Source organism: Anomalospiza imberbis, chromosome 2 (assembly GCF_031753505.1).
Source record: "Anomalospiza imberbis isolate Cuckoo-Finch-1a 21T00152 chromosome 2, ASM3175350v1, whole genome shotgun sequence".
Taxonomy (NCBI): Eukaryota; Metazoa; Chordata; class Aves; order Passeriformes; family Viduidae; genus Anomalospiza; species Anomalospiza imberbis.
The window spans coordinates 33985019-34011076 of NC_089682.1; the positions used below are offsets into that span (position 1 = coordinate 33985019).

The 26058-nt window shown below is 38.2% G+C and overlaps 1 protein-coding gene and 1 long non-coding RNA gene across 5 annotated transcripts in view; one reads left to right on the forward strand and one right to left on the reverse strand.

Moving 5' to 3' along the window:
- LOC137468640 (uncharacterized) overlaps positions 1-26058 on the reverse strand; it is a 590084-nt gene that overhangs the window by 198227 nt on the left and 365799 nt on the right. The gene's annotated exons all lie outside the window — the stretch shown is intronic.
- The window catches only part of EPHA6 (EPH receptor A6), a 367788-nt gene continuing 356363 nt past the window's right edge, over positions 14634-26058 (forward strand). The window contains exon 1 of one of the 4 annotated variants that reach the window (XM_068180480.1): positions 14634-14799. In XM_068180480.1, coding sequence (XP_068036581.1) covers positions 14697-14799 — 103 coding nt within the window. In that variant the 5' untranslated portion in view covers positions 14634-14696. The remainder of the gene's footprint in view (positions 14800-26058) is intronic. The other 3 variants (XM_068180478.1, XM_068180483.1, XM_068180479.1) reach the window with 3 other exon arrangements.

Below are 26058 nucleotides of genomic sequence, written 5' to 3' on the forward strand. Positions count from 1 at the left end.
TCATGATTGCACCAGGCTCTGTCAGACTCTGATTTGATGGAGAATGTCTTTGATAAGGGCTGCTGAAGATGCCTCAAGGCAGAGGGCATTCCTGAGTGTGGCAGTATCTAAAAGGGATAAATATAAAGGAAGAAGTTTTCTGTCAAAATGGCATTTTTCATGCAGATCAATAAATTTCCCATTTAGTCTATGAAACTTGTGCCTTGGGTCCAAAGATTAGAAAACACTGGAAAACACTGATCAACAGAATATTGGAAGAATCTTGTGAATGCCTGAAAGGTGAAGTTAATACAACAAATACAACTCCATATAAACCTTTTGATATGCAATATATTGTTAAAGGAGAGATCCTTTCCCACAAATACCTCTTCCATATTTCATGTTTTTTTATAAGAAGGATTAATCTCCAAATACGCTTAGAAATATATGTTATAGTTAAAAAAGTTATTGCCTCAAAGGATGCTTAAGTGCTTTCCAGCATTCTTATTAATAAGTTCGGCTCAGAGAAGTTCTCAAAAGCCTCAAGCAAAACTACAGCTAACAAAGAATATATTTGGAAAGAGAATGACTTTTTGATGTGAGGAATTAGCAAATTAAATAAAATTTTTCTAGCTGTGGAAGTACCATACCACAAAAGACTTCGGAAAAGAGAATTTTGATTCTGATAGTAAATTATACGAGTCCCCTTAAAATCAAAGAAATGTTTTCTCTGCTGAAACCACCTTCAGAAGCTTGTCCCATCTATACACCACCTTAGGCAAGATTAGAATTAAAATGTAATGCCAAAACCCAAATGGAGACAACAGTAATCTGAAACACAAATTCTGGTGTCAGACATATCAGTGGTAAAATGATGAATAACTTGATGAAACCAGTGTAAAACTAATTATTTTCCTTTTTTTTTTTTTTTTTTTTTCTTTAAGAAGACCAAATGTTCTACAGTTCATCTCCAAGAGATTTCTCTATGAAGGGAGAAGGAAATAGGGAGACAACCAGGGAGAGAGACAAGGTAAGAGAACTTAAATTCTCAGGTCAGGCTGAAGTGGTTTGCCTTAATATGTGCTCCTAAATTCCTAAGAGCAAAAGATTTTCTGATGTTCCAATTACTATTAAATGTTAATGCTTATTTTGTTTCGTTTTGGTGTTTTTTGACATGTGTGAATTTTAACCTCTCCAGAGATTTAAAACAGAATGAATGAGGGAGAAATTGAACTGCCTCTCTTACATTTTTCACTTTTCCCACTTCACACATCTTTAGTAACAGTGCATTTTAAGATAGTGTCACATGATGCAAACAAACAAACAAACAAACAAAAGAAGACTATTCCATTTAATCCAATTAATGCAAAAAATTTACTTATTATAGATTTCCCTCAAAACCTTTGGTTTTATAGATTCCATTAAAACCTTTAGTTATGCAAGTCCTCTCTTCCTAATCTCAGGTGTTTATAACATCACAAAATTATATATGGATTAATGTATCGGAAATGCAAGCTTCAGCAACTCCTTAAAGTTATCCAGTTCTATCTTTTGCTTTTCCTTGTTGTCTAATGGGGCAAATTTTACCTTGGATGTCCAAATAATTTTTTTTTTTGTATGTGTGTGTGTGTGTGTGTGTGTATGGGGTTTTGTTTGTTTGTTTGTTTGGTTTTTTTTTTGTGTGTCATTCTAGGAATTACTTTTTGTGTCAAGTGCAGTTGTACTGAATAGCAAAAAAAAAAGCCATTTAAGTGGCTTGGAAAAGATGTAGTGCAGCATTGCATTTTTCTAATGCTTGTAGAACTTGGCTGAAAGCTTTCTCAGTCTGGATTCTGAATTTACAGTGCACAGCTGCTGCATGTTGCAGCCTCTCAGCATTATATGCATCCTAAATAGCTTTTCCCTGCACAGTGCCCAGTCACTGCTCCCGTCTAGAGAGCTTAGCTCTGCAAAAAATCACATCACTAATACTGCCTTTCACAAAGGTGTCAATGAAGCCTCAAAATAACCAGATAAATATTTGGATCTTCCTTACCTGGTCACTCACAAATTATTGTTTTTATACCCTTCTTTTGTTACTTATAATTAGATCCAAATCCATAATCTGTAATTGAAGTGGAAATATTCCAAGACATTGTTGATTGAAGCAACCTTTCAATAGACACAAGTAACTACCACACCTCATAACTTCAAAAAAAAATCTGATCTCAGAGCGTAGACGCCGTCCATTAATCCTCTTTTAGTAAGTTCAGCTATTTGTGCTAGAACAAGATAATACACAGCAGAATATTTGATAACCATCAGAGGCAGAGTAATAATTCAGTATTTTTGAGCAGCTATTAGAGGCAGAAAAGTCAACTTATCTTTCCAGGCTAAGCCTCTGTTAAGCACTCAGGAAATACATGAATTGTAAATTAAGGGTGAGTGACAACTTTTCATGGACAAAAAGAGAGAAGAAACTACTTGAGTGCCCAGTAGCCAATAAATCACCACAGTCCAGAATTTGCCATGTTTTATTCTTCTTGCATATTAACAGAGGTGGCTGGAAAAAACTCCTTGCAGGAAAGTTTTGCCTATGTTGCTGATTTAATCAAAATGTTCTACGATGGAGTTTCCTTGTCATTGTCTTTGTTTTCATGGGGGTAAGGTGAGTCGTCTTCTTAATTTAATGGTCTGTTGTCAAATTTGCAGTTCTCCTTAAAATACAGAAAAGCCATACACAGGAAAATATTGGATCAGTTCTTAGGTATTTCAAGGGCAAGAAACAATTTAAATAAAATGTTGTAAAAATATGAAAAGGTGATATTACCATAAAATCAAACTGTTGGTCAAACCAGGAATATAATTTCTCAGTACTCTTGATCCATTTTAAGAAGCACATGTTAAAGTTTTCTGCATTCTTCTTAAACTAATACTGTTTTGGAGACCAATTCTAATATTTTATCTACTAAAATTTACTGTCCCACTAATGCATAAAGATTTATCAAGATTTGTTCCGTTTGATTTAGTCTAAAAATATGAACATGTTCTTTAAAGGCACTAGAAAGCAGATTTTTTTTGTGCAATACTTTCAAATTCAAGTTGGAAAGGTTTAAAGGTGTTTCTTTTTCTGCCAATGGTATTTTTCTAGATAAAGTAAACACAGTTTGCATGAACGAGAGAGGAAATAGAACAGATAATGGCACTTTTTACTTTGAATTAGATCCAACCATTTCAGTAGGGTGAAATTATCATTACCTTAAATGATTCAACTCATTTGTGTCTTTAATTTCTGAGCATTGATTTTAAAGTTTTAAATTTTATAAGGTCTAAAATTATAGCAAAAATTCTAATGTCTATAGCCTTTCAGTGATAAAAGGAAACAATCCCACTTCATTGTCTATTAGCTAATATAAATAGTCTGGAATAAAAATGAAGACAGCTATCAATGTATTTTAACCACACTTTGAGTTTTACAGCAGCACTTAAGTAAATGTCTTTTTTTTCTGATAGTTTAACTACATACTTCTCTGACCATTTATTTATTTTTTATAGTAATACAATGTTTTTCTTCTTGGGCTAATGTTGCATATTTACCACCTGAAACAGATGTGTTGAAAAGCTTAAAAGGACAGAAATATCTTTCTAGTGCAGTTCAAGTGCTCATTTTCTAAATGCAGGGTAGAAAACTCCTTGTCCCATTTAGCAGCTCACTTACAGAGCTGCTGCAGCTAAATCACTGCAAAGACCTCCTCTTAAAATCCATTTGAGAATCCTTCAATCCTTTTGCTTCATAGAATATTCGTGGTCTCTCTATATATGAGTTTCTCTGTTTACTTTGCATCCTGTTTTATTACATCACCCTGCTCACACAGAAACAAATGAACTCTTGGAATTGCACAAATTGAATTTTAATCAAGGGGAGTGAGGATAACTTCAAAGGCACTTAAATCAGATTCAGAAATCAAAACAGTCTATTTTTAGCCACGTGGTATAATAGTAAAGCTATGCTCCTGAGGTTTTTTAGGATGTCAGTATTACAAACAAAATAAATTAAGATACTCATAAGAAAAGACAGAGATGGAAAGGCTGAGTCACTTTTTAGATGTGATTAAAAAAAGATAGACATAACTACTTTTTGTTTATATTTCCATTTTTGCTAATAAATTATCTCCAATTCTTCCTGAAGCTCATGTGAGTGACTCTTGGCTGTACATGTCCCTCTAGTGGCATCACATATGTAACAGAGAGCCATAAAAGCTTAGTCCTGTTTCTCATTCCTAATCCCTACAACAGTTAAAATCTACCAATTAAACAACCATAACAGTACTGATCTTTAAACTCATTTCATAGTCCCAGTAACAGTTCAGATTGTGTTCACATTATTCACATCATGCATCTTTAAGACTAATTAGTTTCCCTGAAAAATTAGCTTTGTTGATATTGCTTAGTCTTTGGAGCAAGGTGTGTCAGGTCACCATTAGCTCTGAAATATTAAGAAGGTAAGAACGGGTTAAGTTCTCACCCGTTTTTTGGCTTCTTGCTATAAAATAATTTTAAATGGTTTTGTATTTAGTGTTTCGAAAACTGCTTGTTTAAAGAAGTCAGAAGTAACAGATTTTTTTAAAGCAGTGTCAGTGACAATATTTTATTTCACCTTTCTCATCTCCATGAGAACAACATTTGCCCTTAGGGCAAAACCCATTAACTTCTGCCTACTGTTAACTTTAAATACAGCATTAAGTAAACATTTCAGAATTAACGGCAATCCACCTTGAAAAGATGTTTTAAAAATTCAGGCTTAGATATTAACAGCATCTGTGCCAAGATATTTAAAATTCTTGCTTGAGTTATTATGAGTGACTGATTATCCCATGATCAGCAGTTCAAACAGATTTGCTCTCTTTCAAATACTCTTTTTCTCTTAGAAGCAGCTACATTTCCAAATTGAAATGTCTAGTTTATACTTGTATAATTGCTGTTTATTGCCTTTTAGTTCCAGTGATTATGGATGTCTTTCAAATTCTAGAATTAAATAGACATCACAGATCAAAAGATGAGGTTATTCTTAGTGGGTAAAGCTAAATAATAACTTAAGATTTTAGCTATTTCTTCAGTTGCTAGGTTCCCAGATGCAACACCTACCCTTTATTGTTGTAGTTTTCTCCTGTTACATCAGCAGTTGATGACTACAATAAGCAGTCATTTTTATTTACAGAAATATCTTATTCTTCACAGAAATAATGTTGGCATCCAGATAGACACTTTAAAAGGCTTTTTTAGAGGTCATTATGTTCATTCTTACATGATCTAGAAATTATTAACAAATCTGACAAAGTGTTTAAGGTGATCCAAATTAATAGATTTCTGGAACCAAAGTGGAACAATTTCTGTGTTGAACATATGAGGTTTGAGAGGTGGTTTTAATCAATCTTTTAAAACCCAAAAGCATTTTCCTACTGGAAAACTTTCAGTTTTCACTAAATTCAGTGGACAATATTGTCACAACTGATGCTTTGTTGAGTATTGTAGATTTGAGATAAAATGTACAGAATAAAATGTTGACAAACACTTGTTCCTCAAAGCCTGTGAAAAACATTGTTTACCCCCAGTCCCTCTGAGTCCTGACAGGATATTTTCAAATAGCCCATGGACATTGGTGATTTTTATATAGCTTCTACCGCACCACAGTAAATTATACTGCGGATAAGCCCTGGTGAATAGAAGCAACCATGCATCTAGGAAGGAGGTGTTAAAATCCTGTTCCACATTATTAGAAAACACTGCAAGGATTAGGAAGAGGCAGCTAGATGAAGTTGTGGCGGGGAAGGATCTTGGCAAAGTCAGGCAGAAATTCTTAAGTTCTTAGGAAATAATGAATCACAGCAAAGCTGAAGCCACAGACACCTGTGTAGAGACAATCATTGGAAGCAGGAAAGTTTCAAGGTTTGAAGTAAGCCCTCCAAGGGTTTGGTAGCACAAAATTGTCATACACACATTGGATTTTAATTTATTAGTAGTATTATTATTATTGACTTCTTTGCTAAAAGATAACTAAGCTCTTTCACCTAAAATTTTAACAGAAGATGCATTTTCTTGATTGACTTCCTCTTAGATCTGTGACTTTACAAGAATGTGTTTTAGTAATTCTAGGGGGTTTGTCTTCTATAATGATAACCTATGTGAAAAATTTCATTTGTACCAGATTTAAAAACAGGGTAGTTGGTTCTTTTTGTTATTCCTTCTCCAGTTTAGCTCTTACTGTCACATACACCTGAACAGACTTAGCCAATAATATATTACAATGGAAAGTGGCATCTCCTTTTCATTCAGAGCAATCCTCCTGTTCCAAAGACCCCTTACTGATCTGTCCTTTTAATTTGGTGGAAATTGAAGGAAGCAACCCTGCAATCTGACACTGTACCAGAGACAGTTGATCAGTGTGGGTCAAATTAGAAAACGTGTAGCCATTTCTTTCTCATTTACCAAAGATTTAGTTAAAATCTTAATGGCTTTGGCATTGAAAAACTCTGGAAGATATTTTGTTTCTTACTTCCCAGCAGTAACGTGCCCCGTTTTTCCTTAATGTTGTGTGTGATCAGTCAAGCAAGAAATATATTCCAAAACTTTATTCTCACAGGAAAAAAAAAAAGTACTTAGAGGAAAGGTTATGGCAAGATGGATGGGATGAGAGATACAGTCCAGGAAAGGGATCAGACCTTTTTTAAACTTTCTGACCTTTGGTCACTCCCTGTTTTATCCGTCCCTGACAATTCCAGCCTACGTGATCTGTTCAGCTACCTGTGATTATTGTTGACTTCAGTGACAGTGGCACAGCAAAGGGTCAGGACAGAATCGAGTTTGTCTTCCTGAAACTCACACAGCAAGTGATGGTGGTAATACCTTGCTGTCTCACTTGATTTTAGAGCCCTGAACACTCTAATCCTGTGCACTGAATGAGGCAGAGATTAGGCACTAAACCATATAAACTTATACTAGCAAAATAATAAATTGATAATTCTTATTTACAAGACTAATGCTCAAAACTTTATTTTTAACAATTTAGTCCTTGATGCTTTGACTGAAATTATTTTATTAAAGTAAAAATGGAATTTCCAAGGTTTTATAAAATAGCCTTGCAGGCATATAGCAACATTCTTTAACAATTCCCTTAATTCTTTATCATGACCAGCAATGGCAACCTCATGCTTGTACCTATCTGTTGATCACAATGTCCCAGCCCAGCATCTAATAATGGAAATACCTCATTTATAAAAAGCATAAGAAAGCAAAAAGCTGGGAAATTCACACATGAAAATTATGGAAGTAGCTAAACTTTCAGGATGTTCCTTCAGTAGTACATATCAGTATCCAATCTGTTTTCAACTTCATAATCTCTAAAAATCTAAAAATCTTTAAACACACATAAGAAAGGATTTAATGGTCTGTCTGAAGGAATAAACCCATGTCTCCTTACAGTTACATGCAAAATTCTCTAGGATATCCAAATGCATTCCTCAAATATCCAATAAATGGGCTGACATTGATGGTGGAAGGCAACGTGAAGTCCAAGCAAAATGGTAATTTTTAGAGCTTCTGACACTAATGAATATCGTGTTTAAAAGTGTTAGATATTTTGTAGCTATTTTAAGTAAATAAACTCGACAACATATTGCCATTTTGCAAAGTTTGTATCTCCATTCCAAGATGTCTTTTTCATGTTTTAAGGGCAAAGTAAAGGCTGTCCAAGAGAGCCAAATTTACTGCGGCTAAGGTCACTGGCTACTTCCTATATGTCAGCGTGAGTGTGTGCCAAAGACAGATGTTTTCAGATCTGGGATAGCCTGTTTGATGCTAATACTTTTCCCAAATTAGTTACAATATTTGGTGTAGAATTTAGGACTAAATGGTTGTAGCAGATTAGTTAAGTGTTGTCATGAAGGACCTTTGCATATAACTGAAAATAATTTGATTTATCATTTCCAGGAGTTGTTCAGATTATATCACCTGCGCTGACACAATCTTCCTCCCATGTCTCACACATGATGTAGTTATTACATTTTTTACCAGTTTTGTATGAGAATTGGTTCTTGTGGAGGAGGTCAGATCAGCTCTTGCAGAAATGGATGTATCACATCACACCAGTTGGTAAAATAATGCAAATATGTACAGGAGTCACTGTTCCACCACAACATTAATCTGTGGTAATGACAAACACATCTGCTCAGGTGCCTGAAGCAATTCCTGCATTAAGCTGCACTTGGATAAGGGCAAAATGATCCATCTTTATAAGCCTGGTTGTTTGCCTTTATTGTTATTTGTACTGAGCCAGCATCAACGTTTTCTCATTTTCATCTACAAGGCAGAAATACCAAAAGGGAAAAACAATCAGGTAGATTTGAATCTTTAAGTACCTACAGTAGTAGTTCAAGTAAAAGAGTATATAGCCACAGGGTTTGATTTCAGACGCAATATCTACTAAATGTGAAAATGTTTCCATTTTTCTAAAGTATTATAAATCTCAAGTAGGGTATTTAGATACAGACAGCTCCAATTTGTCCATAGCTAACACCATACAAAAGCAAAACTCCAGTTTTATCAAAACCTACAAGAGGAATTAATATTTCTGAACTCACTTTTGTTTTCACCATTTATACAGGTATGGTATAAGTTTTAAGTTCTTGCCTCTTCATAAAAGGGTCCAAATTTAAGTCTCTTTTAAAGTTGTAAATGTGGGGGGGTTTGTTAAATTTTAGTAATAATATTTCAATGGAAACCTGAAATGTATGTCATTACAACTGGGCTTATAATGTTTTTAATGTCACTGTCAGTCATGGTTGTATTCACTATCACTTCTAATGGCCAAACAAATACCTTACTACAATCATTAATTGGTACTCCATGTTCTCAGAAAAGAACCTAAAGAGGATTTATGTGCTGCTAACCCTAAATCTTCTAATTTGCAGGAGAGAACGAGTTTGGACCCAGCCTTGTTGTGTGCCCTGACTTCACCACTCACACTCACAGCAAGGGGATCTTTTGGATAGAATGAGTAGAATCTGGTTCACTCTCTAGTAACTACAAGGCTTTTGTATCTTTGTCTTTCAAAACATTTTGTTTGTTTTATCATTTTTTAGACCCAACTCAATTTGCAATTCACTCATTTGGAATTATTTAATTTGATGAGATGGTAAAACATTTCTATAAAAAATTTACTTGTACTGGACTTCAAAGTTTGATTAATCTGTAATTCTGGTCTCCCTTGAATTTTAATTCAGATGCTACATATGTGCATCTACATCTCTGAAAATACCTCTGCCAACACCATGAGGAAAAGTTTGGCTCCTTCACTCTCAATGAGGCCAAAATATTTACTTTTTGTGGTCTAGATGTTCCAATCCTCTCCTTCAGGATCTGTGATTTAATTAATTCTTCTGCTTTTATCTGGAATCCCTTTGCTCTGCCACAGCAAAATTACACTCACTAAATTTAAATATTTAAAATATTCTCTGCCAAACAATTTGTTATTCTTGAAAGATTTCCAGGACAATTTTATTAATATTAAACCTCCTGCAAAACACGAACTTCTCAGACTGTATCTACTGCTTTGCCTATTAATCCAAATAATCAGATTTATTTGAAGAAACTGCAAGTGAAAAGGATGGAAACTAACTTGTCTGTAACACTGCTTTAGAATTTGGATATATTGTTTATTTTATAAATTAATATGCAAAGGTAAAAAGAAATACTGGAATTAAAGAAATGCTGTCATATGAGTATTTCTGTAACATCAATATGGAAACTTTGAAAAATGCCTAACATTTTTTGTACATCATATAATCTTCTAATCTTGGTATAGTGAAAAAATAATTTGAGGCAGATCTAAGCTTGTGCATGTAACGAGATGGGGATGAAACCATACTGCACTTTTTATCAGTAATTTCCCAAAATTTCCCTAAAACTTGTTTTAGTATAATTGGTTCATTTTTGCTTAGTTAAATTGCACAGTGTCAGAATTAGTGTGCTCACTAATAGGTCAGAAGAGGCCCAAACCATACACAAGCCAACTGAAAAGAAAAATGTAATCTAGGAACAGAACTTAAATAATTAACAAGAAACACTTGGATAATGACTTTCCTATATATGTAGGAATCATTGCCTATAACAAGAGTTCTGCAGCACTGTAAATTCATAACTAAAGTGTGGATGTTGGTTCTAAAATTCAAATAATATTATAATGTCAGAATTCAGTTAGCTATTTAGCCTACTTTTGGTATTCTTGTCTTTCTAGAAGATTTGTTGGGATAAGCAATTTTCTTTATGACTCTCATACACTTTCTTTCTTTATCTTTTTCTGTATCCACAATAGGAGAGAAGCCTCAAAACTAACTAAACTTCTACTTTGCTTCCCTTGATGTGCGATAGAAAATTATCAAAATCTGCAAATACTTAAAGGCACTTCATGTGAATTGCTGCACATACCATGAGCACATTTGGGGACTATGGTTGGAAGAAGAAATATTGGTAACCATCTGGTGTCAGCCTGTCATTAAACACACTAAAAAATAAAGATGTTGATAAAGTAAAAGGCCTGCTCATTCAAGCAACAAAAAAAAGAGTACAATTCTACAGACACAAGAATATAATGTATAACAAAAGGGAATTCACTTTCAATGTTATGGGAAAGTGTAATTTATAAATGAATAAAAGAGATACTATTGGAAGGTTCATTTCTGGTTACACTGCCAAATCAGCAGTGTGCTCTATTCACTAAAAAAGCTCTTGCCTCAGACTCCAAGAGATCAATAATACATTGTGTTTTCCTTAGTATACAGGTTGTAGTTAAAGTCAGCAACTGTGAATGCTACCCTTTAAAAAATCCTAATGCAAGTGTCTTGGTCCAAATATCACAGCATTTTTAACATCAGCAAATCCTAATGAGTGCTGCATGGAAAAAGTGTTTTAAGTTTATTGTAAATCTGTTCTTGGCCAGTATCCCAATTAAAATGTTGGTTTTGATCACATTAAAACATAGACAGTAAAGAGTGATGGTTCAAAGGACTAATACACAATACAAAATTATATTATGAGAAATGTAAATGAAAAATTAATGGCTTTTGTTTTTGGTTTTTTTTGAGAATGTCAGAGTTTCATTATAATTAACAGCACTAAAGATAAATGTATAGTTAATTACACAAAGAAAAAAGGACAATGTGTAATTTATATCCTCTATTTCCTGTTTGTTTGGGTTGGTTTTGTTTTTTGTTTGTTTTTTTTAAGAAAATAATAAAAATAGAGCAGATGTTTTTCTGTTCACAGGGCAGATCACATTCTGGCTTGTTTTAAGAATGATAATATATGGAATTCCTTGCTTCTACAAAAACATGCTCTCTAGAAATCTGAGGATGAAGGTATTCAAACTGTGGCTCCCCTTCTTTATCTTACCTGGTGCAATACTTCAAAGTTTATTATATAAAGTTGCATAAGTTTCAGAAGGAAAAATGTAAAAGTAGAGCTCTAGTTTTTTTATATTTAATATTTTTGCCATCCTTTATTGCATTAGTATGTTTGCATACATCTGAAAAAGCACAATGATCAAGATTTTATTTGGAATTCAGAATAATAGACGAAGTTACAAGAAATTAACCTCTGTGTAGATGAATGAGCACTGTTCTTACAAAGTTGTTCCCCTGGAAATCCTGCTAAAATTCAAATTAAAAGCTGGTGCAGAGACACTGTGGAAGGAATGCCACCCATCCTATTTAGCTGTTTGGTTCCCCAACAGTTTCCTGTCACTTGTGGAGTTCAAGGCTGGCAGGAGGCAAAGCTGTGAAACACACACTTTGTATATGCTCTCATCACATCTCTCCCTGCCTGCCTCCTTTTTGTATTCAGCTGTAGTCTGACATGACGTGTAAAAGCAATGGAAATGGGAAGCCAGACCTTCCAAGCTCCTTGAAGAAGGAATTGCCTGCCTGGTGTGCACACAGGTTTAAGTGAGGATGCACAAGTGCTCACAAGAGTCTGGAGAGTGCCTGCACAGACATAAGCATATAAATACACATGCTGCTGGGTTTGTCTGGGAAAAGCCTGGTGTAAAACCCCAAATCTGTACCATGCAACAGCAGAAATGAGGGAAGGAACCTCAGTTCACTTTTGCTGTGCTAATTAATTGGCCTTTCCCACTGATGTGTGAAAAGTTTTCGACTGCTCCAAATGACTCGTCTTCATCTGGGGCCCTTTACACAGGATATCCTGCATTAATATTTTATGGCAGTCTGGCTAGGAAGCATCTTACTACTCAATCAGGAACTGCAAAAGAATTAAAGCCTGAATTCTCACCCCTTACCCAAAAAGCAAACTTTGGTAGGTAGTTAGTGCTACTTTCCTTTTGGCTGTGTTAAATCTAAAACAGAACAGTATTGAGACTCATGGCATCAGAATAATTTGTGTTGGAAGGGATCTTTAAAGGTTATCTAAACACCCAAACTGCAAAAATTTAACTTTCTCCATTTACTTGCCCTTGAACCTTTCACTCTTTACCTGCCCTAATCACTCTTTCACTATTTTGAAATTTTTCCTTAATCTTTTTCTTGTTGACTTTCTTTTTGAATAAAAGTTTTCCTTATAGGATGTTGTTAACACAGCTAACTGTAGGAAATATTGCAATGTTGTAGGCTCACTGCACTCTTTAAAGATCCTTCCAAATACCCACAAATACATATTTATGTGTTGGCTTTGCTCATTGAACAACTTCTCTGAAAATAATCCTTAAAGTCTTAAAAAATAATTTAAAAAACATTGTTTATTCTTGCATTACAAAGCTAAGTGTTCTCATACAAAGCTTCTCTGAACATCCATTTAGGCACCTCAGCAGAAACTTTGGTATTCTCTGATGCAGACTCTTGTAGCTGCATTATCCACTCACTTCAATGGGATTCTTGAACACTGGGAAGCATTGGGAATTAGCTTTTCTTGTCTTCCCTCTTGCTTGTGGATTTAGACACCTAGTTTGATTCGTATTCAGAAATACGGATATCAGTACCTTTCTTTGGGTTTGTTTTTTTTTTTTTTTTTGTTTTTTTTTTTTTTTTTTTTTTTTTCCTGCATTTGTAGAAATCCAGAAATTGAAATGTTCGATAGAACAATAATAATAATAAAAAGACGACACAGGCCGGGATGTGGAGTGTGGCGGGAGTGCGGCACTTGCACAGGGCGCCCATCTCAGGTGCCGGCGCACCTGGGCGGGGGGGATATGAGCAGTCGGCAGGTCAGGTCAGGTCAGATCAGATGAGCGCACGCACACCCGAGGCGGGGCGGCTTCCCCAGCTCTGCACAACCTCCTGGTACGCGGCGGAAAAATTAATTCAGGGAAAAAAAAAAAAGAAAAAAAAAAGAAAAAGAAAAAAAAATTAATGTTCCAGGATTCCGGGGATGCCCGGACGCGGCCGGCTCACGCTCGCTTGTCCCTTGCATCCCCTGGCCGTAACTTTCCGGAGCAGCGGCAGCGCAGTGCCGCCCCGGGCAGCTCCCCTTGTCCCGGGAGCCGCCGCCGCCCGCGGGCGGAGCCCGCACCCCTTCGAGCGACAGCCGCGGCCCTTCCCGAGCCGGGCTGCGCTCCGCCCGTGCCTTGTCCGCGAACCCCCTCTAGCGCCGAGCCCGCACTCGGCCCGGAGCTGCCGGCAGCGCCGAGGCGAGGGGGCGCTTCCCGCGCCCGCCCCACGCACCACACCACACCGCACCGCGCCCCGCGCTCCCCTCGGGCGGGCGGCTGAGGAGGGGCCGCCGCTCCGACGCTCTCCTTCCACCCCTCCCTCTCTCCCTCCTTCCCCCGCTGCCCCCGGTCGCGCCGGGCCGCCCGCTGGCTGGCGGGGCGCGAGTGCCGGAGCGCCCCCGGCGCGGGGCCGCGCTGGCTCCCGGCGGACCCGGCACCCGCTGGGCTGCGCGCAGCGGGGCGGCCCCGCGGCCGCGCCGGAGGAGGGGGCGAGCGAGCGCTCCGCGGGCGGCAGGGGAGCGGCGGCACCAAAAAACTGCAGCCGGCAGCGCGGCACGCAAATCAGGAGGGAGCAGCGAGCATCACACCAGAGCCGCCTGGTTTCTGATTGCTCCGCGGCAGAGGGGGAGAGACAGAGACTGACTGAGAGGGGCGAGCGGCAGAGCCGGGCACGGCGGCAGAGGGTCGGGGATGCCGCCCTGCAAGTTTCCTTGATGCATTCGGGAGCGTGAGGAGGACTCGCCGACCCTTCTCGCCCTCGTCGCGCTCCACCTGGGGAACCTGAAGCCCCTCGGCGCTGCCTCTGGTCGGGGATGCGGGGCACCGTGCGGCGCGGCCGGGGGAGGAGGCTGCTGCCGCGCAAGAGGCTGCTGAGGCTGCCAGGGGCGCTCCTGCGGGGCTGAAGGTGCCACCGGCCCGAGCCGGCGGAGGGAGCGGTGCGCGACCCCCCGCCGCCGCCGCCGCCACCGCCTGGAAGTTGCCGGAGCTCTCCCCGTGCCCAGCGCCGCCGCCCCTCGCGGCAGGGCGGCAGCGGGGGTCTCGGCGCCCCCGCCCGCCCTCCGCCCTCCGTGCTGCCGCCGTGCCCCGGGACACCGCCGGTGGATGCGCCCGCCCCGGCCCGCGCAGCCCCGGGCGGCAGTGCAGGCAGCGCAGCCCGGCGGGGCGGCGGCGGTCCCCGCCGGCCTGAGGGAGCACGGGCAGCCTCGGCGGGCCGAGGTCGCGGGGCGCTCGGCGGGCACCAGCCATGGGGTGTAGTGAGGTGAGGGCACTGCTCTGGAGAGTCGGCCTCTTCCTCCCGCTGCTGACAGCGCGCCCCGCCGCCGCCGGGCACGTCGCCAGCAACCACGGTGAGTGCGGGCGGCCGCGGGTGCGCTGCGGGGCGGGCTGCCCGCAACTTTCCGGCGGGCGAGGGCTAGGAGAGGATGAATGGAGGGAGCGGTCCGCGCCAGCTCGTCATCTCCCGGCCGCGGACAGGAGCCGCGGGGATGCAGGACCGGGCGCCTCCCGGCGGCCACCCCTTCCTGCCGCCCCCAAAAGCTGGGGGTTTGCGGCCGGAGGAGCAGCGGGGCTCCGCTGCCGTCCCCCGCCGGGGATAACTCCGCGGCTGCCGGGAGCTCTCCGCTGTAGCCCCGGGCACCTTCGGCCGCTGGGGTGTGGGAGTGAGAGGAGGGAAGCGAAAGTTGCCTCCCGGCGAAGTGGAGCGGTAGCATCATTTTATTTGAAGTGTGGGTTTAAGGTTTTCTTCGGTCCTGCCGAACGCAGATCCTATAGAATGGGTTTGAGAGGGCTCATCGCGCCTTAGGGGGATTTGCTGCTGATGAGCGAACTGTTCAAAGGTGCCTGACTGCCCTTAACACCTAATTTCTGCATACTCCGGGTTGATTGTCTGGAAAAAAACCTATTCAAAATCTTTGTAACAGGTGCATGCTCATCAGGTCGCACCGAAGACGGTGTTTTAATTCTTCGATTTGTAAGGTGTGTGTTTTAGAAAATTACCTCCGGATTAAGAAGGGAATCATCCTGTTCATCGGAATAAAAATGCATAGCACGCCCAGAGGATACAGTATTTTGTTAGGAAGAACAAAAAAGAAAAAAGAGCGCAGACCTGACTATGAAACATCATGTTACATGTTACCAAGCATCTGGATAGAGCAGAGCATTTCCTGAACTCCTTGTTTTATGTACATCTGTCTATTTAAGTTGCAGTGGATACATGTATCCCCACAGCATGAGAGGCTTCTGTACCTTTAATATTATTTTTCTACAATTTTTCTTTTTTGAGGTTTTAGTGTGATATGACTGAAAATACAGGAACTGAAGGGTAGCTCTAAATGTTGCTGCAGACAGAAATTGCTTTACCTGCTATGTTGAAAGGAGCATTGAAATTGGCAGTGGTGGAAAGTAACGGTGAAAGAAAACAAACTGGGTTTAGTCGTGGAGTACTATCAAGTATATAGTTCATGTGTTTTCACAGTTTTGCTTTGTAGTCTGTTTTCAGTGCTCTTTGTATCAACCTCAGTAACAGTAAAATCAGAGAATAAGATCTCTAGAAAACAGGGAAGAACTATAGTATGGCCACAAAGCCCCTGTGCCATCAGGATGAGTTCTGGCAAGGACATTCCAAATTAGTTTGATTCCTTTACATCTCCCATGCTAAATGTGATGAATAATTCCAGTTTGTAATTGTAGAGCCTACAATCATATCAAGGCTGATTTTTGCCCTTTCTTATGTCTTGGAAGACATTAGACTCTCACAGTGACACAACCCAGTTTTCCTTTGATGTCACAGGCATTAGTGCATGCTAATGTCTGCTGCATTATCACAAGGCCTAACACCACACATGAATGTGATTTTTAAAAAATATATTCTTGGTCTTGTAGAATAGATAAGGGAGCATAAAAGCATCAAAGGCCTTTTATCAATTACTGCAACTTAGTTTAGTTTTCTAAACTAGTATTTTTATATTCTGTGATTAAATTAGTAGCATTTAAATTGTGTTTTTAAAGGATGAGGAAGACAGTTGCCAAAAGTCTGTCAGGCTTGAAGTGGTTTCTTGATGTAACTTTTCCTAAGAAGTCCCGGTGTTGTGGTGTTGGCTGCAGAGAGTACTGGTGAATTTCCTAACTTCTGAGTAACTTCTTTTTCTGCACATTGCTTCCAAACTTCAGTAAAATCAGTAGCCTCTTACCTTTGGTACTGCCATATCACCATAGAAATCAAATAATGAATATAACACAACAAAACCCAAGTGAACTGAAAATGGACTGAATTAATACAGATGCTTTCATACACACCCCCCCACACACACCTTGTTAATAAAATGCTAGCAAAAAGAATCTGCTTTTAATGATACCTTCCTCTAAATCCAGGAATTGAAGGAAAGGAGATTACTACAATAAAATGTTGCCCATTGTATAAACACTTAAATGTGGAAGGTTAAAATGCTGGTTACTAATACTTGGAATCTCAGCTGCAAATCCTTTTTTGAGATCTTGTGAGAAAACACAGCTTCTTTAAATTTCCCTGAAGTAATATTATCAGCATGCATGTTTTGAAAACATCTTTGCAAGAATTGCTGTTGGATTTTCACTTATAATTATTATAAGGATATATTAACTTTGCTATCTGGTGTATTTAATCTTCTCTTTTGTATGTAGAAATATACCAGCATTAATAGTAAATTGCAAAGGAATGTCTTGTTTTGTCTCTTGATGGTTTGGGTGAAAAGGATGGAAGGGGGATAGGTTTATTAATCTGACTTGGTAAACAGACAGCCTTTCCACTTCATTCTTAATGGTTTGTTTACTGTTATTAAAGAGGGATTTTCAGAAAAATAATATACTCTGGTCTTATAAATTGTTATTATAACCATGTTGGGATTAATCTTTTTTGGTCTTGTCAAAGAGAAAGAAATAATTTTTTATTATATATATAGCTGTAAGGCTCTTAGTTTGTCATTCTTCACCCAGAAAATCAATGTGTGGTGTCTTAGAGAATTTGTAGCAAGGCAGGCACAAACAATACTATTGGCAGAGAAGTGAACTTACTCATTCATCTTCATGGAGTGGTCAGTTCAAAAACATGTTATGGCCATGCCAAGGGCTAATTTTTAATGCTCAGAAAAATACTGTAGGGTTTGGAATTGCACAGGAGGAGTAACCACTGCAGTGTGTGGCAGAACTGCTTGGAACAGAGCGCTCAATTAATAGTGGAGGTTGAGTGCTTGCATGTTCATATGAATTTTCAGTGGTTGTCCCTCACATCCAGTATGAACAGGCTGCTGTGCAAGAAGTTTCAGCATGCTGTGGTGTAGCATTGTTCTTTGCTTGCCAGAACACCTTGAATTGGGCAATTGCTGTAAGACCTAAAATTACACATAATGGCACCTGACCTGTGCAACTCCTTGTGCAAAACTTGTGGGAGCTTTCAAGATAAAGGTCACAGCAGGTAATGGCTCAACAGTTTCCTGTGTCAAGCATGCACACATAAATGTTTCTACATATATAAAAATCAGAAACCATATTTGCTTCTACACATATGTCAACCAGAAAGAGTTTCTGTACCCTGGCTCCTTTCAGGTTGTATCTGCCATTATGTATCACCAGACAATTAATTCCTGAAGCCAATTATAGAACTTGCAGAGTTTATAATGAGTCATGTCTATCAGTGAGGTGTTAAAAAGCTGTTGCTTTTTCAGTTTCTAGGTATCATTACTTCTTGTCAGGTTATGCAAGTGTGGTCTTTTCATTCATACCTCTAAAAGGCACCTGCATTCATTTTTCTCCTCTTACAAAAAAGAAGTTGAAGTAAAAATTATTGTCAAATGTCAGTTCTGAGATTCATACAGCCTTTATTTTCACAATGATTACACTTGATGCAAATTGGGTGGCTCAAAGTAGGTAATAAAGCTTTTTGATTCTGGTAGTAAAATATCAGGTAGATTACTAATGACCTTGAGGTATTCATCAGTTCAAAGAAGTTGGCTCATTTTCATTCACATATTTATTTTTACAGAAGTGCAGTCTAGGCACTCTTGATGAATACAGAATTCAGATTTTTTTTTTTCTGTAGCAATAAGGAGACCAAGGACTAAGTGTGGAGAGATTGAAATTCTCTCTAAATGAAGCTGATGTTTTACTGCTAGGAAATATCTCTTACTTTGAGGACTTGAAGTAATGTAGAAAGGCTGTGCTGCTGCCTGTGTTGTACTAGTCCTGGGGAATTCTGATGTTCAGTTGTCCAGCTGATATTTTAATAAACATTTACATCATTACAGAAACATGAGAAAGTTAAATAAACAAAGCCATTGCAGTAAATATGTCATTCCCTTTTCAGCATATAGATACAATCATGAGCAAAATCATATTTTAGTTTCAAGTTCTTAAGAAACTTTTAGCAATATTTTTACCCATGTCTAAAATCCCACATCCATATGGACTTGTGTGCTAATGAAGGCCTGGGAACCTCTGCAGTTGTAGATGTGCATGAAATGACTTGTTATCCAAGAGCCTCCATTTGTATGCCATGAAATGAACAGATTTGCAAATAATGGTTCAGGGTACATTCATGGTGTGATATATGGCAATACTGAGGGCTGTCTGGATATTTTGTTAATTTTTTTTTTTATTTTGAGAAATGAAAATTATTGGTATAGAAATACTAAAGAAATGCTTAGCTTAAGCGGGCACAGTTTAAAACCAAATCAGTACAGCAGTTTTCATGTAATTTGCAGGAGTGAAAACACCACAGAGGAACTGAAGTGTTTCCTGAAATTTACCAATTTAACTCTCTGGTCAGACATCATTTCCTCTGAGAGGTCAAAAAGTTTACCAAGGAAAAAGAGAGAAAGAAAAAGCATACAGGAAATTGAGTTTTTCTTCTGAAAATCTCCTCTGTCTTTCCAGATAGATACTTTTAGATCTTAACTCTACTTGAGGGTTTGTTTAGGGTATCTGATGTTTAAATTTTCACTTGAGAATTTTAGAGAAGTCAAAAAGTTCAGCAAGTTGTTTGTCAGTAAGATACACTGTAAGTCAATATCCATTTTGTTGGCTTTTTTTTTTTTTTAATGAGAAGTCCAATGTTTAAAAATCTCATTTAACTGATGAGGGATATTGAGAAAATTATGCATGTGTACAATATGGGAAGCCTTTTATTGTTCTTTATATCCAAATATAGCATAGCTGCGTTAGGACATATTCCTATTCCAGCTGTGCGTGTTAGCTGGAATGTTTCATTAGGATCCTTGGATTTCCCCAATGTGACGTTGACACAAAGATGAGGCTGGCCTTGTGTTTGATATGCCCTTTAACATGCTGAACTCTATGACAGAGAGAATGATAAAATGGATGAATTATTTATCCATAATCTATCCTGACCCCCAGAAGTGATGTTATAATGCAGGAGAGGTCAACAAAAAACTATCTGTTGTGAACAATTTGCCTTCAGAAGCTGGTTTTTAACTTGTAAATGATATGTCAGTCTTTATGATAAGGTGTTAGAATTGAGAATTACTGCTGAAAAGATGTCTCTCCTGTGATAAAAACATTATTTTTTTGCAGGATTTCTTTCTGAGCCGTACAAAAATTGTTAAAATTAAAGAGTGAAATTATCTTTAGCTTGTTTGTTTCTCACAATCCCCTCAGTCTTCCTTAAACTTATTCCACTATCCTATTTTAGTTCCAAGGATGCTTTCATTATCAATATTGCAACACCTTTTGTGTAGGTCAATTATTGATCATTCCCACATCTAAGAACCAGTCTGTTCAAAATAATCATTAAGGAGAAGTTACTTCAGTTAATCCAGCAGCTATTTGTGACCTCAGTACTAATTTTAATGTGGCACAGAGCAAAGCATAGAGACCAATCTTGTCTTTAAATAAACTGCATGTTCTATATTTGAAGCTGGCTAATCCATTGTATTCAAAAACCCCAAAAGCCAAACCAAAAAAAACCACAAAATTGTCTCAACAAGACCCAAACCAAAACTTCCTAAAGATTTTTCTAGTCATTATTTCTGCTGATTTGTCTCACCCATACAGCATAATACTTCTTGAAGTCAACATTTCTCTCGCTTGGACTAAATTCTGTCATCCTGTTAAAAAAAAAAAAAAAAGTGCTGAATACCTTGATAATTAATAATTAGAAATTTGGTAATTTTAATAAATGAAGGTATTTTAATGAGGCTGTAGATAATTTTATAGATAATAAAAAAACCTCTGCCCAAACAATGCATGGGTATTTCTCCCCCTCTGGTTTATGATACTGTACAAACTGTTTTCTGCTCTTTAAAACAATTGTTTTACAATAGGTCATAGTAGTACTAGGTTAGGAGTACTACTATGTAGTATTACATAGTACTCCTCCACCTTCAAACCAGTAGCTACTATTACTTTCTCTTATGGGTCTATTCTCATTCTAAATATATCAATAGTTGTTCTGTGTTTTTAAAGAAAGGGGTATTTTGATCTTTAAATTAAGACTAGATTTAAAAAATGCTGTAATATTGTTGACATTTCTTTTGACAGTCAGGTAGGGTCAGGTCTTTAAAATTCAAAAGTACTTATTTCATGAGGAGATTATATTGAAAATAAAATTTCCTTTCTGTAGAACAGTTGGAGGATTTAAAATGTATTTTGTCCCTAAATAGAAATTCCTGTTTGTGTTTAGGTAGATTTCTGAGAAGCTGACAGACTTTTTTTTTCCTCCTGAGAGATGGTTTTGTTTGCTGTAAGTTGACTGAGTCCCAGACACTCTTTGAAGGTGTCTGGTGTTTGCTGACAGATTCTCCAAGAGGAGCAGCATCCCGTTAATGAGGGGAGGTGGGACAGCACAAGCAATACTTAGGTGAGAAGCAGTGACATAAACACAGCAAACCAGAGGGAACATTTTCATCTATGGGAATGTTAACTGCACTGATAGCGCAGCTTTCCGTGATGCCAACATGTTTCTGACATTACACAGGGTTTAGATTGAAACAGTACTGTGTCACTTCAGTGCAGAAGGAAAGGTGGGCAGCAGGCACAACCCCCTGTGGAGGTGCACACACACAATGAGAACACAGTTAAAAGGTGAATTTTCTGGGAGCTCCACTGCCTCAATCCACTTAATGGCTTCTGCACCTAGAACAAAAGGGGAAAAGTCACATACAGCAAACAGTATCATTGATGCATGTAATGAGTGATTTGTTTTGGCTGGGGACCCTTGGTTAAGAGTGCACTTGCTGCTGTAATTTGTATTCTCTGACTGCTGGTTGCTTCTTGCTTAAAATAAAGGAATAAAAGAACAAATTAGAAAGCATTCCATGAGATAATGCACTAGCATTTTAATCTGGGTAAAAGTGAGATTCTTTCTGAATGTCCCCAGGCTGTTTTTCTCAGTGGGTTTCACTTGCTGGTTTAAAATAAAAGTTATAGGAAAAAGAATTTTGCTAACACTTAGAATTGTTTAAAAAAATTTTGGACATATTAAAAAAAAAAAATCAAATGGGTCGTAGTAATTTCCTTCCGTAGTGCTTCCAGTATTTGTGACTGGAAATTGATTGCATGGAAAACATTTGGATGAAGGATTCATAATTCAAAACATGGTTTGAATTCAGCACTTTCTACTAAACAAAGTGGGACCATACAAAATTGCACAGTCTTTTACTCGCAGTTGTGTGTGGCTGCTGAAGACCTTTGAAAAGGAAAGCAAGGGAAATGTAAAACCTTTGTCTCTGGTAGATTGCTTTTGTTTGTATTGCAGAAGTTGCTAAACACTTCCACACCACAATGATACAGTAGAAACACCAGAAACACCCACTTAGAGGATTATTTTAGATTTAATAATTTAGTTTAGTGGACTTTATTTTTTAGAGGACCATTTAATTTAGGTAAATATGAATACTGTTAGCATTGAAGAATGGAGAAAAGTGATGAGAGCTGTGGCACACAAGAGCTTCTCAGCCAAACTCTCTCTCAGCCTCCATCAGATGCGATGGGAACCCAAACTCTGTTTCTGTTGAGACAGCTGTAGGAATGCTTACCTGTGATTTTGGTATGTGATAAAAAAGTCATGAAGTTACAGATTTCCAGACACAGAATTTCAGAAAGAGTTAAGCCAACTCTTAAGAAGTACTGATATACATCTCAAGGTAAGGATAAGAATTTGCCTTTTTAAGATGGTGTTCTCAAAGTAAGAGGAGTGATTGGGTGCACTACACAGAGGAAAAATGGTCCACTGGAGACCATTATATAAAAGCTTCATCTGAAGAAATCTGGGATTACAAAGGGCAACCAGGAAATCAGATGGTATTCTATGTCATTTTAGTGGTTCCTCTTGATGCAGATGAATATTATGGTATTATATACTCCAGTTTTTCTACTGATTATCTAAAGAGCATCTTGTCTAGTGTAGAAAGATGAATGCTGGTGGTTGGAAGGAATCCAGCATTTTTTGCCACTGTTGTTTAATCCAAGGCTCTGTGCAAACTTTAGGTTGCATGCAGAGTTCTTTTTTCAGTGTTGGATCTCTTCAAAACTACTATTTTCACAATATTCTTTTGAGTAAGCCTTCGTATCTGTATAGCACTGATCTGAGAAGAGGTAAAGGCCAAAGCTTTTAGTTTAGGTGACTAGTCTGTGACACCCAGTGCAAATCCCAAAGAATTAGTTTTTGATGTGCTCAGATGTAGGTGTCAGAGGTAGATACAGCACCTTGCTTTTCAGTGTAGTCTTCAGTGAAACTTGTTACTTTTCTTCGTGTCCATAACTAAGTTGTTCTCTGCTAGGAACACTGTCTTCCTGTTTTAAAAATCCATGATATATCAAAATTCAGTTTCTCAGTATGCTGACTGCAGATGAAGTAGGTTTGTACCACACAAATTAAAGACCTGAAACCTTCTTGCCATTTTGTGTACCTGGTCTCTTAAAAGCCTTCCTGAGGGCAGGGTCTGAACCTCCCAGCAGGAGCCTTGGCCAGCTGGCCCAGGGAGCCGTTTGACTCCCATTGTCAAGGGAGCCAGCTCTCTTTGATGGAGACTAAGCCACAGGGACTACTTCAGCTCTGGCTTTTCCTGACTTTTGGATGTGGGAGTTCCTAATCCCATTAGGGTAAAAATGTAGGTAATACAAACTTTCCTACTAGAAATTCTATATTTTGAAAGCTTCATTTTTTTTTCTCTGCCTCTTCACATATCATTCACCTAGGGTGCTTTATTTAGACTGACAGTGCAATCCTCTACTAAATCACCTGAATTACTTAAGGCAAGAGAGCTGCCATCTTCGGGGGTGTCAGCATTAGATGATAATGAAAACCTTCACCTTACATGTAGGTTACATTAAGCAACAAAGGAATTTTGAAACTTGTGTTCTCCATGTTTAAACTCCATGTTTAGAAGGCAAAAAACTCTGTTGGAAGTTCAAAGAGTTAATTAGCAAGAGACAAAACCATGGAGGAGGCCAATGGAGGTCACACTTGTAGGGAGTTTGCTGCTCTGTTACTTTCTCATGGCATCCCTTCAGCATCACTAAGTAGATTAAAAGTTCCAGTAATGTTCATCCTATTCACTTTACCACTAATAATTTTATTATTACCACTTACATATTTTATAACGAGTAGTTTGGATTGTAAGTAATGCCCTGAGGCCTTATCATTAGTAGGTTTCCATTACTTTAAAGCAAATTAGGAAATTATTTTCAATAGCTCTCATCTGACAGATGCATTTTATACTTAAGAGATGTGTCTGAAGAAATAAAAGCTGATGGAAATTTGTGCCATAGATGAATATTTTGAAAACAAAAAAGACAATCAATAATAGATTAGGCTTGATTAGATGTTGACATTTAGAGCTGCACATAGATTATGTTAAATGTAGTGACAGCAGACAGTGTTCTTCTTGATTTGCATTTGTCCCTCCATTTGTGGTTCAGGTGGATCATGGGACACACATTGTAAAGGTTAATGGATAAATTACCATATAGCTCATCTGATTGTTCAGGCTTCAGCCTGGAGGGCTGGATGTTTTATTATCTAGTTTGTTTTATGTGGAACAGAAATTGTTTAATTCTTTTTCTATGAAATTCTGAATTGCTTAAATGTTTAGATGAGTCCACAATGCCCCTACAGCTTCCGAGTTTTGATAAAATCACTAAATCATGGTGTGGTTGCATTGACAGAGATCCTGGTCTGGTCTTTGTTTCCTCTCCCGAGCTGTCAATATTATTTCCATGTTATTTGAGTAAATGTGAAATGTGGCCTTTTGTTAAAAATGTCATTCTTAAAACCCTGTGAAGATACTTGGCCTAAGTATCTTCTTCACTTGTATAGATACCTCAAAACAGGAGTTTTCAATGTGCTCTTTTAGCAGATAATCTACATTAGTGTTCCCTACAGCTTTCCTTACCATCGCTCAGTGTGGTTAGTAACTACATGTGTCAGTGTTGGTGGAATCAAATTACTTCATTTTTGTAAGGGACTCACCCTTTAAATTGGTTCCAGTAATTCACCTGAAATTCCAGAAGTATGAATAAATGAATGAATTAATTAATGAAAAAATCCCCTAATAGCCATTTTCCCTGCACAAAGATAATTTACTGTATGTCCATTTGCAAACAATGATGGCTGAAGTGAATCATCTGGAACTGCACTCAGCTGTGTAAATAAAAATCACGGGCACACTGTAATTCGAAGATGCAGTGTTTGGTTTATATAAAATAATACCCTTCAGTTAAGCATTGCTTAGTTAAGGGTCTTCTTTTCCATAGTGTCTGTAGGAAAGGAGAAAGTTAATGAGTTGATGTTCAGTCTGTGGAAGGAGGAATTGAAGAACTGCCCATTCTTTTGCAGTAATTTATTTTGCCTTTAACTGTGATTTTGTGTTCTTGAGTCTCTCTCTGACCCAAGTGATTCTTTTCCTGATATCTGGTTATCTTATCTCCAGATGGGATGTGATTGCACTGAATTCAGTGAATGCATCATCCAAATTACCTGATTATTTGAGCTGCCAGGTAGTAGCTCAGGTAGACTTCACAGTTATTCAACATGGACAAAAAAAATTACTTGGAATATTTGGGTTTTGGGGCATTTATTGCATGGGACATATGTTAGAAGTTTTTTGATCTGGTTTAAACTAAGAGAAAACTATGAAAAGAAATGAAGAAATAGTCGTGCCATTACATGCTTTATGAATAAAGGAAAATTACTTTTTGTGAGCTTCATGGTGGTAGTGTTCTTTGAGCAGAACATTTATGCAGTTGTGAGGCACATCATATGGTTTTCATTACACTAAAGTAATGAATTTTTATGACTAAAGCTAAAATAAGAGTGAGCCATCCTTTATTCAGATGGTGAGATGGAACAGTACATTTCTGATAAGGGAGAGGAAGGGAAGAAAATAGGAAGAAGGAAGAAAATATAAAAAATAATGTAATTTTCCTGACTTTCTTATGTGAATATTGTAATTTACAAAATTTTGAGTCTAGTCTGGTGGCAAAAAAAAAAGTTTATATAACAATATGTCATCTATAGCTGTAAGCATAGAGATTTGTAGACTCCAAACAGGTTCAAGTGCTTTTAAAAATGTACATAATTTAAAAAATATAAAAATTAAATTAATTCCAGTGTTCTA